This window comes from Octopus bimaculoides, chromosome 15, assembly GCF_046866305.1.
Source record: "Octopus bimaculoides isolate indiv1 chromosome 15, ASM4686630v1, whole genome shotgun sequence".
In the NCBI taxonomy this organism is placed as follows: Eukaryota; Metazoa; Mollusca; class Cephalopoda; order Octopoda; family Octopodidae; genus Octopus; species Octopus bimaculoides.
Genome location: NC_142942.1, coordinates 31,722,391 through 31,738,102, shown reverse-complemented (window position 1 = coordinate 31,738,102; position 15,712 = coordinate 31,722,391). Strand labels below are relative to the sequence as shown.

Below are 15,712 nucleotides of genomic sequence, written 5' to 3'. Positions count from 1 at the left end.
AATTTGTGAGTAGATGGAAATTGATAGAAGACCGTTACGTATGTGTATATGTGTATGCATCTATGTGTTTCTTTGTCTTTACATTGTGTGATAGTTGTAAATGAATGTCATTCATTTCCGATATTCTGAAAAAACATGTCTGGCCATAGAGAAATATTCATCTTGCTTGGAAACAGATAAAGGTTGGTGACAAGAGGGACATCAGGCCACAGATTAACTGCCTTAATAAATTTCATCTGACCCATGCAAAAGCATGACGAAGTGGACAATAAAATGATGATGGCAATGATGGTTATATATATGTGTATATTTCATCATCATAATGTAGCGTCTGTTTTCCATGTTGGCATGGGTTAGATGCTTTGACTAGAACTGGTAAGCAGAGCCCCAATCTGTTTTGGTTTGGTTCCTTCGGTTGGATGCCCTCCACTGAGTGTATCAGGTATCTTTAACATGTCATCAGCATGGGTGCTTCTAATGTGTCATCGCCATGGGTGCCTTTTATGTGCCAACAGTATGGGTGACACTCATGTGTGTATGTGTGTGTGTGTATAATTATTGGTTTCAAATTTTGGCAATTTCAGGGGGCGGGGTAAGTCAATTACATCAACCTGAGCTCAACTGGTACTTATTTGATCGACCCTGAAAGGATGAAAGGTAAAGTCGACCTCGGCAGAATTTGAACTCAGAATGTAAAGACAGACGAAATGCTGCAAAGCATTTTCTCGGTGCGGTAACAATTTTGCCAGCTCGCCACCTTAAATTGTGTATAATTATTAACCATTATCTGTGTTATTAACCATTATCTGTGTTATTAACCATTATCTGTGTTATTAACCATTATCTGTGTTATTAACCATTATCTGTGTTATTAACCATTATCTGTGTTATTAACCATTATCTGTGTTATTAACCATTATCTGTGTTATTAACCATTATCTGTGTTACTGATGTTACACTTATAAACTACTAAACACCTTTTCCTCAAAAGGTGAACTCAGAACAAAGTGTATTACCCAACACTGGGTCTGAAACCCAACAAATCATCACCTTTAGCCAGAAGTATACATTTCACAATTATAAAGGCCAAGGTACAATTTATAGAAATGTGTGCAAAATGCAATTAACCTCCAAACTACAATTTATTACATTCAATAACAAAAACTTGTCCAACACCTTCATAGAAATTTTAATCCCTTTTTTTTTAAAAGAAAATTTATGAGAAAACTAAAACTAAAAAATTCAGTAAATATTTCTATTTTATTCAATTTTAAATTCATTAACATTGGTTTCAAATTTTGGCACAAAACCAGCAATTTTGGGGGAGGGTAAGTTGATTACATCGATCTCAGTATTCAACTGGTACTTATTTTATTGACCCCGAAAGGATGAAAGACAAAGTAGACTTTGGCGGAATTTGAATTCAGAACTTGAAGATAGATGAAATACCACTGAGTATTTTGCCCAGCATGCTAATGATTCTGCCACCTCACCACTTTTGTAAATTCATTAATACTAATTATTATTAAGTGAGAAAATATGTGTTTACCTCCTGAATGACAGACTGGCAAGGATGAGGTTGGCCATTTGGAACAGATGGGTTAAGATGTCTATTAATAAAATAAGAAAACAATTAGTAAGACATTCTTAACAATTTTAGTAGGAAATAAAGATTTTTAAAAAATTGCATCTTTTATAGAATAAACCAGCCAAAAAAGTTGTCCATTTTGATACCACCTCAGGAGCAAGTCAGAAACCACCATTTTCCTTCTTGACATTACATTCAAACCATTCTAGAAGCTTTTAAGGCATGTAATCTTCTTCACTCTAAAGACAAAGTTGTAATAAAAAAGCTGTTTTAAACACTTAATCAGAGATTGTCTGCAATGTGTCTGGATTCCATGTCAACCCTAAGTAGAAAATCAGACAAGGTTTCTTACACTCTGTTTCTATGTTTTGTCACTCACACAATACCTAACTCGTTAGAACATCAGACAAGACTGTCACACTCTGCTGCTGGTGTCAAAAAAATGCACCCAGTACATTTTGTAAGCCATGGAAACCATGCCTAATCTGAGGTATTGGAGCAAGATGTAATCCTCTGAACTGTTGAACCCACTCTAACTATCCAACTCATGCCAGCACAGAAAGTAGATATGAAATGATAGGGACAATGATGATTGGTTTGGGAGGGGGGTCATTATCATCCTTTAATGTCCATCTTCCTTGCTAGCACGGGTTTCACAATTCTAGAAGATTCATTGAACTGCATCTAGCACCATTGTCAGCTTTTGGCATGGTTTTTACAGGTGGATGCCCTTCTTACCACTTAATGCGTACTGGTTGCTGTTTTGTTACACTGGCACAAGTTAAGGCTGCCAAGTAACTTGAATGACAAAGAAAAAGAAGCCTTCTCGGGGGAGGTGGCATTATGCCAGGTTTTTAGGCCTAAAGTATGATAGAGGGACAAGTACAGGGTCTTGCTGAAGAAGATATATATGGTTGCCTCACATTATATAAAGGTGGATGGAAGTAACTGGAAAGAAGATGAAGATGTTGCTGATGAGGTGTCAGGGTATAATCTCAAGGTACAAGAAAAAGTGAGCATGAGAGAGAGTATAGGTGGAAGATGGGGAAGTGTGAGAGAGGAGAGTGAGTGGTGTTATGGAAGGGAATAGGGGTTAATGTGGTAAATAATTTGCAAGGGTGGTGGTGTAGTCAATAGTAAATATTAGTGTGGGAGAGAGGGTAAAAGAAATAGTTCTGGAAGGGGGAAGTGATAAGTGGTAATATAGGAAGAGGTGGATGGCACAGAAAATAAGAAAGGGGAGAGAGAGAGAGAGAGAGTGATGTACAAGGACAGGGATGAAGCTCAGAGGTACATAGTGGTGGCTGTGGTGAGTATGGAAGGGAGTGGCATCAATAGCAAATGCAAGGAGTGTGTTGAGAGTGATAGCAGATATAAGAGGGTGTTAGAGATGAAGAATAGCAGTCCTAAGATGTAGTTCAGAGGAGACAGGGAGATACCTGGAGGCACACAAAGGGGTAGTAAGTTGCAAAGAATAAACTGGGGAGAGATGATATTGGGAATGATGGATGTTAAAGGAAGTGATTCCAGGGAGGCTGGTGTAGCTAGAAGCAAAAAGGCAAAGAAATATGTGCAGATTCTGCTGTCATGTGATTACAGAAGCTGAATAATGCCATTGTTAAAGAAGTGATTGAAGGATGAGTGATAGGAAGAAGAGAGGTGGAGAATGCTTGAGGGAGTAAATTGGATGCAAGGGCAAGGCCTGGTGAGTGCATACACATAAACCAACTGCTTACTGACAGTCAGGTATCATTGAACAAAATGAAACACTTATCATCTCCTCCACAAGGCTCAACGTTTTGAGATCAGTCTTCACTAGTTCATCCCATACCTTCCTGGGTTTCCATCTTCCTCATATTCCATCCAGTTTAAGCAGTCAGCATTTCGTTATACAGCTGTCATCATCCATACACATCACATGACCACATCAACACAGCCTTCCCACTTGCACACTACATCTGATTCCTCTTATAACCAATTTTTCTCAATACGTTTCACTTTGTCATGCATGCACAGTGATGTTACACATTCATCAGAGCTTACTAGCTTCATTCCTTTCTACTCTTCACGTCCACTGCATTCAAGGTCCACATTTCACTACGATGCAGCACTGCTATTTGTACACAAGTATTGTACAATATGCCATTCACTCAGATGGAAAGACTTTTTGCTACAATCAGAAGTAATAACCCTATTGTGCATGTGTGTATGCATGCGCACAAGTATATAAATGAAACAGACACATCTGATAATGCAGTAGGTACCATAATGTAGCATGGGCACGGCTGGAATGGTTCTTAATGAAGGAGGAGCTGGAGAACAATAACAGGAAATACAAGAAGGCCATTATTTTATGATATCAGAGTGAGGGATTAAATTACCTGAAAATTGCTGCTAACCCATCCAACCAAAGTGTTGGATCATGGCTACTGCCTTGCTTTACATTGACCTCTCCTTCATTAATGAGCTGCAATAATTTAATAGAATTATTTTAATAATTATCATAATAAATCAGTAACAAATGGAACATAGTTAAAAATAAGTGGTGTTGTAGAAAGTCTATGAAGGAGTGGAACATAATTTTATATTTGTTTTCCTTTGCTGACACAGACAGGACTTCTTTGACAGCATCTGAACATTTTTGGTGGACCTTCTGATAACAAAGGAAGCCAACAATCTTTGTTATTATAGCATTTTTGGTTTTTGACATGGTTTTTTACTGCTGGACACCCTTGCTGTCACCAATCACTTTATAGTGTGGCCTGGGATCATATTATCATAGCACCAATATTAAAGATGGTGCTTGTATCAAGACTAAAGAATCCTCTCTACCTGGTACCAACAACACATGAGAAGCTAACATGACAAGCAGGCATAAAATGATGATGAAAAATTACTCCATGTCTCGTTTTAGCTGTCCTGTACCTTGTGAAATTCATGTCTTTGCTCTTTCTGTTTTTTTTTTTATAGCAATATAATTATTTTGCTTTATTTTCTAGACATTTCATAATCTATTCTGACCTGAGACTAAACAACAAGAACTAGTTTCAGACGTGGTGATGGCAATGGTAGGTGGCAGCAATGGCAACCAGCAGCAGCAGTGCTACCACCATCATCATCATCATGAATACTGCTCCCAACAACTGGACCTCAGTGGGTGGACAGCTGGACCAGTGTCTGCTACATTAATACAGACATAAAACACCATGAGAGAGAAGATGTAGGAAGGAGGACATCATCACACTTTACCTTATTTAATGGAGTCAACTGAAAAGAGCACAATTTCTTCAATCCTTCTCCAACACTTTCATACGGTAATTGAGTCAAGATGGTTGCAGTTCCTTAGGGAGAAAATGAGTAAAAAAAATTGTTAGTTAACAATAATTTCAACCAGTGGCAAAGTTCACAGATTTGAAGAGAACAGTTGATCAGATTGCTGCCTCCCCACTCCCTAGTATATAACTGGTACTTCACCCTATTAATTGTACCACTTCTACAGTGGTACAATTCTATTCCTGCCTTGAATCTGGTAGGTCACATAATGTCACCAACTAGTTCCCACTTGATGCACTCATCTCTAATTTCATCACCCACATTGTGTTCATCAAACTTTCTCAGAACATTATCTCTGGAATTCCCTCCCAGTCCAAGACAATCCTGTATTTGTTCAAGGACATCAATTACTGATCTCAGAAGTGTCAAGGGCATGGACATAGCCCCCTTCCACACACAACCATTAAAAAAAGAAAAGTTATATTTTGTCTCCGAACCAATCTGTTGTTGTAACACTTGTGACAGATTTCTTACTCAGGTAATGTGATGAGGACAAATTAGATAAGTTAGTTGGGTGGAGAACTACCTCTATAATAAGTTAGAGAGTAAATTTGTAAATTAAAAGGAGACAAGTAAAAAGAAAATTGACCTCATAAATAGAATGAAATGACTACAATTAGAGATCAAATGTGAGTTTCAGAGCAAACTAAAACAAGCAATATAATGCCTTGAAGTGAAGTTTGAATTTATGATGAAGTGGTGATTGTTTCAACATTTTAACTGTTGAGCCATTGCGAGTGGAAATGTTTGAATCAAATAAAACAGAAATCAAACCTACATTGATAGATGGTTAAGAAGTTGTCTTCACAACCAAATATTTTCAGGTTCAATCTTACCCACCACTTTAAGATAACCCACGGTAAGAGGTCTTCTCATGTATCCTCACGTTGACCAATGTCTTGTGAGTGAAATTTGGTAGACAGAAGTTGTGTAGAAGTTTGTCACACACACACACACATATATATGTGCACACATACACATTCCTTTGTTCTCAGAGAGTAATGGGCTTTGCTAGGTTTAAAATGCTTAAGATATGCCTGCATAATGACACCCATACAATTCCATGATGAGTTGAGGAAGGCATGTGTGTGTAGGGGGGAGAGAGTAAATACCTAGTAAAGTTTCTATAAGGGAGGTAACTGGTAAACTTTCAGTAAGATGACTCCCAAACTGGTTTTGAAAAAGCTAAATAGCTAAAAAAAAAAATCCAGGAGCTCTGCTCCAGTACGGCTACGGCCCAATGATCAAAACGAAAACACGAGTGAAAGAATAAAACAAAAATATATGCAGCGTCAAACAATAAGCCCACAGAATAGAAATGAACTTCAATGAATAATATATGTAAAACATTTGTAAGATTACCTTTAAGCAGGCCAATGGCAGCATCGTTGGATAAATTAAAAGAATCCATGGCTTGTGCTATCTGAAGAAGGCCATCAAAGTGTTCTCTCATTTGGGAACGACAAGCAGTGCAGATACTCTGGAGAGCAGTTGCAGACACAGATGCCAAGAGAGACTGTTGGAGACCCGCTAAGAGAAACTGTAGAACAGGATCTGAAGAGAAAAACATTTCATTTTAGCTTCATTCATAATTGTAACATTTTGATAGTGACTGGAGAGTGGAAGGGATGTGATATTTTGAGATAGGTTGATGTCTGGAAGTGGATAAAGTGTTATTAGACAGCAGCATTTCATTCATTTTTTTTTAGATTCTGGGTTCAAATTCTGCCATGATTGATTTTGCCTTTCATTCTTTCAAGGTCAATAAAGTAAGTAGCAGTTTAGCACTGGGGTCGATCTAACAGACTTAGCACCTTCCCCCAAATTTCTGGCAAAATTTGAAAGTAATATTTTCTTTAAAATAACCATGTCCTTATTACTCTCCAAGTTACATCAACCTTCACAGAACATTTGGATTGGAGTAACCCAAACTCCTTACAAGTTAGCAGAGAAAGTAGTAAGCTTTAGTAATACTGGAGGACAGGGTCGGTGAAACATTTGAGATAACAATGAAAATGAGGCCAGTTAGGAAGGTCAGTAGGAAAGATCATACCAACTCAATAACACAATTATTTGATCGGTGTCAGCAGAGCACTCTATATAGTTGCAAGATCTAAATCTCTCTCAAATTACACATTACAGTTAAGAAAAAAACAAAAGGGGCACATTAGACAATGTGGTCTGGGATAGATTATGTCTGATCACAGCTAGGAGTTCTTTGATCATGGGTCCACAGAATCAGACTGCCCCTGGTTGGTTAAACAACAATTTCTAAAAGTGTAGCAGTCAGTTATCTTAGTGCAATCTTTACAAGAAGGGCCATATATAAGTTGTAAACAATAAAGACATCATATACATAATGAAGATGAATATAACAGCTAAAATACCAACTGATTAGTAAATATAGATTAAATTAAGGCAAAGCAAGGCAGAATCAAGCTGAGCTTCTGGGACCACCAACACTATTGCAACAGTAAATAAAAAGTTAATGAGAAAGATGAAGGTGTGTAAACTTACCTAAAAGGTGAGGATGTTTCTCAATCCATTCACAGAGTTCTCCAATTAACTGTATACTGGTATACCTGACAGCAACATGGCAGTCAGCAGGTAATGACAACATAGCTTCAATTACCTGGGGAACATCATTCTCATCTCTGAAAGTTCCAACAGACATTTATTACATGTTTGACTGAGTGAGAGCATGTGTGGATGTCTTTTTGAGTGAATGAATATGTGTGTGTGTATGAGGAAGAGAGAGAGGGGGAGGGTAAGAATGGGCATGTGCTAATGTTGTGGTAAGAAGTTTGTTTCTCAACCACATGGTTCTGGGTTCAGACCTACTTTGTGGCACCTTGGGCAAGCCTTGAGTGGATTTGGTACACAGAAACTGAAAGAAGCCCATCATTTATATGTGTGTGTGTGTGTCTTTGTGTATGTATTTGTCCCTCACCACTGCTTGACAATCGGTGTTGGTGTGCTTACGTCCCCATAACTTAGCAGCTTGGCAAAAGAGATTGATAGAGTAAGTACCAGGCTTTAAAAAAAATAGTAAGTACTGGGGTTGATTCATTCAACTAAAAATTCAAGACGGTGCCCCAGCATGGCCGCAGTGTAATGGCTGAAACAAGTAAAAGAGATAAAAGAGCTTATTGCTTATTTTGAGGTGTACATGAACATATTAAAATATAAATGCACAAATGTAGAAATGGCTGAGTGCTTAAGAAGTTTGCTTCCAACAACATGGTTTTGGGTTCAGTCCTAATGAGCAGCACCTTCAGTAAGAAAGTGTCTTCTACTATTGCCCAAGGTTGACCAAAGCCTTTTGAGTGGAATTGGTAGACCGAAACTGAAAGAAGCTGTGTGCACATGTGCATGTGTCACCTTCTCTTGGCATCAGTATTTGTACACAATACGTGAGTCGTTGTAAGTGCCGCCTGACTAACCCCCCGTGCTGGTGGCACGTTAAAAAGCACCATCCAAACGTAGTCAATGCCAACTCCCTTGCCCCAACTGGTTCCTGTGCCAGTGGCACATAAAAAACACCATCCAAACGTGGCTGATGCCAGCGCTGCCTGACTGGCTCCCGTGCCAGTGGCATGTAAAAAGCACCAACCAAACATGGTCGATGCCAGCTCCATCACCCCGACTGGCTTCTGTGCTGGTGGCACGTAAAAAGCACCCACTACACTCTCAGAGTGGTTGGCGTTAGGAAGGGCACCCAGCTGTAGAAACATTGCCAGATTAGATTGGAGCCTGATGCAGCCTCCTGGTTTGCCAGATCCCAGTCAAGCTGTCCAACCCATGCCAGCATGGAAAATGAACGTTAAACGATGATGAAGATGATGATGATATAAGCAGTGTTATTTGTTTCCAATCCTCTGTGGAAACATCTGATTATGAGGGTATTACTTTGCTTGGAAACAGATGAGAGTTGGCAACAGGAAGGGTATCTGGTCATAGAAAATCTGCCTCAGAAAATCCTATCTGATGCCCAAATGTTTGTGTCAAAGTGGATTCTGGTAAAGGTACCCAAGGACCAGATGGTAGCATCAAACAGGGAGTAAATCTACCACCTACCTGACAAGCTTCCACATAAGTGTTGTTAACCAAATTCCACTCACAAATCATTGGTTTTGTCATCTGACCAAGATGCTGCACAGTAGGATTGAAACCAAGACCATGTAGTTGTTAACCAAAATGCTTAACTACACAGTAATAGTTACACTGTTAAACCTACATATAACTGAGTTTCTTAGTATAACTGAGACCCATTTAGAGGTAATACTTACGGAGAAACATTTTTGGCAACAGCAGTCATCAGAAACAGACCTGCCTCAGCAATATCCCAGGAACTGCTAACGGATTGTGACTGCAGAGTTGTAAACATCTAGAAAATAAACATTTAGAAATTTATTTTATAACAAAGTTAAATGCAAAAAACAGTTACTGGATAAGCAAGTTAACATGTTTGTATCATTATGAAGAACTTTACTTGTAAATGATATACACCATCTGACCAGAGACAGGACTGTGATACTGCTTTCAAGTTTTGGCACAAGGCCTGCAATTTCGAGGGAGGGATAGATCAACCCTAGTACTCAACTGGTATTTATTTTATCAATCCCAAAAGGATGAGAGGCAAAGTCAACCTTGGCGGAATTTGAACTCAGAACATAAAGACAGATGAAATGCTGCTAAGCATTTTACCTGGCATGCTAACAATTCTGTCAGCTCGCCCCCTTAGACAGGACTGTGGTATTAACAAATGTTTCATTAACTCAGAGTGTTGAGTTCATATTCAAATCCTGACTTCCAGTAAGATTTCTGTAAACGTAATTTTGAGCTGTCGTTTTTTAAAAGTAGATTACTTCAGTAGAAAGCTGTTGTTAATTGTTTATCTCTAGGCCATCAAAGAGAAGGCATTAATTGTAAACAAATGTTTGTTTACAATTAGCATGTGATATCAAATCAAGGGCACATATACAAAAAGGCTTTCCGGCTGTCATGATTCCATCTTTTTTTTTCTAGACTACATTATCCAATGTGTTCTCCTATTTCTCAAAGAGTAGGGTGCAATTTGAGAGGGATTTGTTATTTCAGTCAGGTTGAATAACCAAATAGTCTTCCATATTGGTTCATGTGAGTTTTATAGGAAAGTCACAGCAAAGTTTCTGATGTAGATAGAGTGAATAGAAAAGAGACTGACTCCGCTAAACTTGTATATAAATGTACTGTCCAATGTTTTTGACAGTATGGTGTGATTTGGAAGATTTAATTGCTATTTCTAGCAAGATGAGTAACTACAGAGGTTCTCTTGGTTTGGTGTTAAAGAAATTAAGATATATAAATGTTCATCTATGTTTATTGGTGGAAAATACATATGTTGGTGCAAAGAAAACTCTCAACTAGTTACTACCTGTGTAAAACAAACTGATGGTCCAACAATAAATATAATATCCTTCGTTAATTCAGAGACTCTCGTTCTAAACTCTCCAAAATCTGAACTCTCATCAGGGACACCTTCCTGTAATAAAAAAGGAAAAAAACAACACAAAATTAAATAAAACAACAAAAAATATTGGGGCTTTTACTAGACATTTTCTTGGTTCACATACAGAAATTCAATTTGCTTTGAAAATCAAATGTTATTTTATTTTTACAAGGTGGCTCCAACCATTACCATTTCGCTAAATGTTATTTCATTTTTACAAAGAGGCTCCAGCCATGACCATCCCACTAAATGTTATTTTACTTTTACAAAACTACCTAATCTACAGAACATCAGTTATTGAAGTCAACTTTTATTTTAGAATTGGATCCAGTTTCTTGTTGTTTATCCTCCTCGTATACTCTCAAAGAGGCTCCAGCCAATGACTACTTTGCTTTTTTGTTTCCCCAGCACTTCATCCAAAATGTCCTTCCTTGATTTTTTTTTTTTCTTTCTTAACATGGCATAGTGTGGCTTGAGAGACATTTAGCTGTCAGAAACAGCAGATCAAATGATGAACAGAGAATTCCTTGGTGGTTTGTAGATGGTTATTTAGCAGGAGCCATCCCCACTCCCTGACTGAGGAATGGTGAGAGTTGTACATGGATGATATGGTTTAACTTTTTACTATTCAGATTACTCTGTCAAATGTAAAACTGATTTGTTCAAATTGTTTAAAATTAATTGTGCATTGTCTCATAACTTCAAGATTTCAATGATGATGAGATGTCCACTCAGACATCTCATGACCACTTATATCACCTTCCACCCATCCAACCTCACTCTCTCCTCTAAAATGTGAATAGTCATGTTGCTCCCCCACAGTAAGAAACTTGTTCTACTCCAGACCTTTCTCTTATATTTTGCTCCACTCTACTCCCTGTCCTCCTAACATAAAGTTCCTCCTTTCCACTGGGAGTTCATAGTTTATAGTCTACCTGGCAACCTCACTGGTGCTGTTGCTAAACAAAAAGCACCAAGTACATTGTAGCAAGAGCACTCGGCATTAGGAAGAGCACCCAGCCTTAAAAATCATGCCAAAGCAGACAGTGGAGCATGAGGCACTCCTTAGGACAACTGTCCAACCCATGCCTACATGGAACATGGACAGTAAATATGATGATGATGAGGTGTATTGTCTTACATAGGGGAGAGAGAGAGAGAGAGAGAGAGAGGTTAAACAGCTGTTTAGACTAAAATGTTTTCCAACTCTGAAAAAAGAAAGCTAAATTTTATCAAGTAACTTTGTGTGTTCTATGTGTAGTTGTTGTTATGTCCCAAGTCACCCCTCATCCAAGAGAGACTGGGTAAAAATTGTTTCAACTATAATTATGTTAATTTCCAGAGATAGTATATCTAAGAATACATTATGGAGTGTGATTAGAGGGAAATTAGATTGCTACTTCTATCAGGTGAATAGAGGTTCCCTTCTTGGTACATGTATGGAAAAAAAACCCCACATTATCCATTCCCTTTTTACGACAGTACAGTGTGATTTAAGGAAAACCTGTCAGTTATTTTTCCCAGATCAAATAACCTCAGAGAGGTTCCTTCATTTGCACTAGATTGATGCAGAACAGTGGTTCTCAACCGAGGTCCATACGATCCCTTGTAGTCCACATAAGATTTTGTGGGGTCCATACAAAGCAAAATGGTAAGTTAGGGATCCAAAGTAGTATTTTATGGATTCATGAATAAAATTTGCAAGAAAAAGTTAGGTTTCTCTCTCTGACATTTTACACACTTCAACCTACACTAGTGAATGTTTGAAAGACAAAATACGAATTATGAAGGGAATCTCTGTAAAACTAGTTTTTAATCATCGAATGGTTATGGGGGTCCACCAGAATCAAAAAGGGGTAAAAAATGGTTGAGAACTACTGAACAACAAGAAGTGACTAGATTCAGTAAATTAAATAAATATGTAGATATTACAACATTCGAAGTTATGATCTTGAAGCTAGAACTACATCATCTTAAATCTCATAATATAAACAAATAAAGTTAACAAGTACGAAGCATCTTCCTTAGAACAAAAGTTCAGCAAGAATTTAGACAAAATGTTTGGAGTCTGGCACAGCCTTCCAGTGTGCCAGCCCAGTCAAACCATCCAACCCATGCCAGCATGAACAACGGACGTTAAATGATGATAATGATGATGATGTTCTGTAATCTGGCATTTCTTAATACAACTATTCCAACAGATGCTAGACTTACGTGATCAGGTTCAAGTTGACAATGCCGACATAAAGCTACAATTAATCTCTGAATATAAGGACGGAATATTTCATTCATCTGGGAATCATTTTTGTGGTAGAGTTCTTCCGAAAGACGATACCAAAAATTGAAAGTGATTTCTGCAACCTGCAAAAAATAAAACATGAAACTTTCTTGAAAATGTTTCACAAACCATGAATTGCCACTGACATTCAGATACCAAAATAAAAGAATTTTCTAGAATCATTATTATTATTATTATTATTTCTAACAAAACTTTTCCCAATAAGCTTTATACTTACTTCATATAAGTGATGGCCTACACATGTTAAAAGCAGATCTAAGGATGTAAAGTCACCAAGACCCTGCAAAAAATATAAATAAATCAATAAACAAAACACAACAACAACAACAATAATAATAATCATAATTGTTTCTTAAATAGGTACAAGGCCTAAATTCAGGGAAGGAGAACAGATGACTACATCAACCATAGTTCTTGATAGATATTTTATTATATTGACTTCAGAGAGATGAAGCGTGAGATTTGAACTCAGAACATAGAGCCAGAACAAATATTGCAAGGCATTTTGCCCAACACTCTACTAATTCAGCCATCCACTACCATTAATATCATTAGGTTGGTGCAAAACTAATTGTGGTTCATGTAATTAACCATTTTAAAGCACAGATTTCACTCATTTTATGCTAATGGTTTACAAGTAAATTCAAGCAAATTTTATTATATAAGATCAAACTTGAACACAATATCAACCTAGCATTTAGCCAGGAGGCTGTCAACAACCATAGAGTTTCAACAGTTCAACTCTTGTTCCAAAAATTTTATAGAAGAGACAAGAACCTTGAGGAAGAGGAATATCACAGACTATCAATTGACAACAACCCACGAAGGACCATTATTAAAATGAGCTTATGAAAAACAACTCAAGAGAATGCAGAACTAAATGTTAAATATCCAACAGTTGTTGACAATTTGCATCACATTGGAAAGTCAAAAAGCTCAACAAACAGGGGATGCACAAATTAAATGGATGAGAGAATGGATGTTATGATGTCTTTCCTGCAACCACAAAAGAAAAAAAAGTTCATTTTTTTAATTATATCCTAAGTAGACATAAAATGGATTCTACAAAACAAGCAACTGCTGCCTGTGAAGTGGCAGAACCAGAGTGAAGCACCAAAACACTTTCCAAAATGAAAGCTACATCAAAAGAAAATTATGGTCACAGGTTGGTGGTTGGCAAATGGAATCATTCATTACTGTTTCTTGAAGTCTGGCAAAATCATCAGGGTGGAGAAGTATCAAGAAAATGAGCCAAGAACTGCAAGGTTCAATCCAGTATTGGTCAGTCAAAAAGGACCAACCTTCTCAATGACAACATCCAACCAAGTCCCAACTGACAGAGCTATGAAACTCTGCACCAGCCAGCTCACTTCCCAGAACTGTATCTGGCCAACTGCCATTTTTCCAAGCATCTTGCAATAATGTCAAGTAGCAGCAGCAGCTCAATATGCCTTTCAAGTATTCCCTAGTTTCAAGACTCCAGAATTCTAAGATACATCATCACCCTTCATGTTCCATGCTGACATGGGTTGGATGGTTTGACAGGAACTGATGTCTCTGAGGACTGCACCATGCTCCAATGTTTGCTTTGGCCTGGTTTCCTTCCAAATGCCAACCACTTTACAGCATGCAATGGGTACTTTTTCCATGGTACCAGCACTAATGAGGTTACCATACAGCTTGCAAGACTAAAGATCCCCTTTGAGTGAATGTGACTACAGTAGAAACAGAAGTGGGTACATGTACAGGTTCTAGTGGTTATTTTGATCATTAAAATTTATCCACAGCCAAGAAATGTCTTAAAGTTCATGGTTAAAAACCGTAATTATTTCTGCACTGACCAACTACTACTACTACTACTACTACTACTAATAATAATAATAATAATAATTATTATTATTATTATTATTATTCATAATAAAAATATTTTTTTACTAAATTAAAAATTGCAAAAACATTTCAATGATTAAATATGTCTCCACATCGGAATTCCTCCCCTACTCCTAAAATAATGATTAACCAAATAAGAGGGAAATTGTACAACTAAAACTGATCTTAAAAAAAAAATACTTTGGACAATATAGTGCTGGACGGTCATGAATGGAATGTCTTTGAGTATAGGTCTATTCCAACAGGGCTAACTTGAGAGGAAACAGCAACTAATCTAACTTACCTGGTTTGGACTAGAAATTATAGCAGGTAAAAAGGATTCAGCCATTTCTGCAAAAATTCTACAATAATTGATTGTTCTGGAAAATGAAAACAGAGTTCTGTGAAATTCTTTCATTTACTTAAGAAAACATTTGTAAAAATGAAAATACTGGGAATACGCTTGCTTCAAACCAGAATAACATTGCTATAGATACAGAAGACAAAACAACGAAGGGGCACAATTATATAGTTAAAAAGACAGAAAGAGGAAAACTGAAGACAGATAACATTTATTTGTATTAGTATCTATACTAAAAATACACATATTACACATAAAGTGTAGTATATGAATAAAGTGCATGTCAAGTGTAGATCAGATGAACCCATAATCAGAAATTTCATAAAATGAGACACAAAATGCGTAACACCAAACTGTAAGCTGATACTAGGAATATATTACAAACAACAGTAAGATCAAAAAATCTCCTTATTAAGAGCACACTGCAGACATGTAAACCTGAGAACAAGCTTACAAGTAACCAATGTAAAATATAATTTAACTGTAATAGTGAAAGTTACAAATTTACAATTATAACTGTTACATTAAGCAGACAAATACAAAAAATCTCTTGTAGGCTAATCATGCATCTAAAACAAGGAGCACTTGCAACACACTACCCCATACAGCATCAAACAAAGATAAGAAAACATTAACAGAAAATACATTCATACTTTATAGAATTCCCCACACGAATAGATGATTGATTATGGAAGCAACAGTCATATTGCAATACATAGCTATAATTAACATACATATGTCTAACTACAAATGCATTAACATTAAACTCTA

The 15,712-nt window shown here is 37.1% G+C and overlaps 1 protein-coding gene across 1 annotated transcript in view; it reads right to left on the bottom strand.

Moving 5' to 3' along the window:
- LOC106869380 (transportin-3) overlaps positions 1 to 15,712 on the bottom strand; it is a 73,726-nt gene that overhangs the window by 8,300 nt on the left and 49,714 nt on the right. The window contains exons 11-20 of the mRNA XM_014915102.3: positions 14,885 to 14,960; positions 12,929 to 12,991; positions 12,627 to 12,773; positions 10,338 to 10,445; positions 9,211 to 9,308; positions 7,439 to 7,575; positions 6,284 to 6,475; positions 4,838 to 4,929; positions 3,970 to 4,055; positions 1,550 to 1,610 (exon numbers count right to left, since the gene is read on the bottom strand). Of these exons, the coding sequence (XP_014770588.1) occupies positions 1,550 to 1,610; positions 3,970 to 4,055; positions 4,838 to 4,929; positions 6,284 to 6,475; positions 7,439 to 7,575; positions 9,211 to 9,308; positions 10,338 to 10,445; positions 12,627 to 12,773; positions 12,929 to 12,991; positions 14,885 to 14,960 (1,060 nt within the window). The remainder of the gene's footprint in view (positions 1 to 1,549; positions 1,611 to 3,969; positions 4,056 to 4,837; positions 4,930 to 6,283; positions 6,476 to 7,438; positions 7,576 to 9,210; positions 9,309 to 10,337; positions 10,446 to 12,626; positions 12,774 to 12,928; positions 12,992 to 14,884; positions 14,961 to 15,712) is intronic.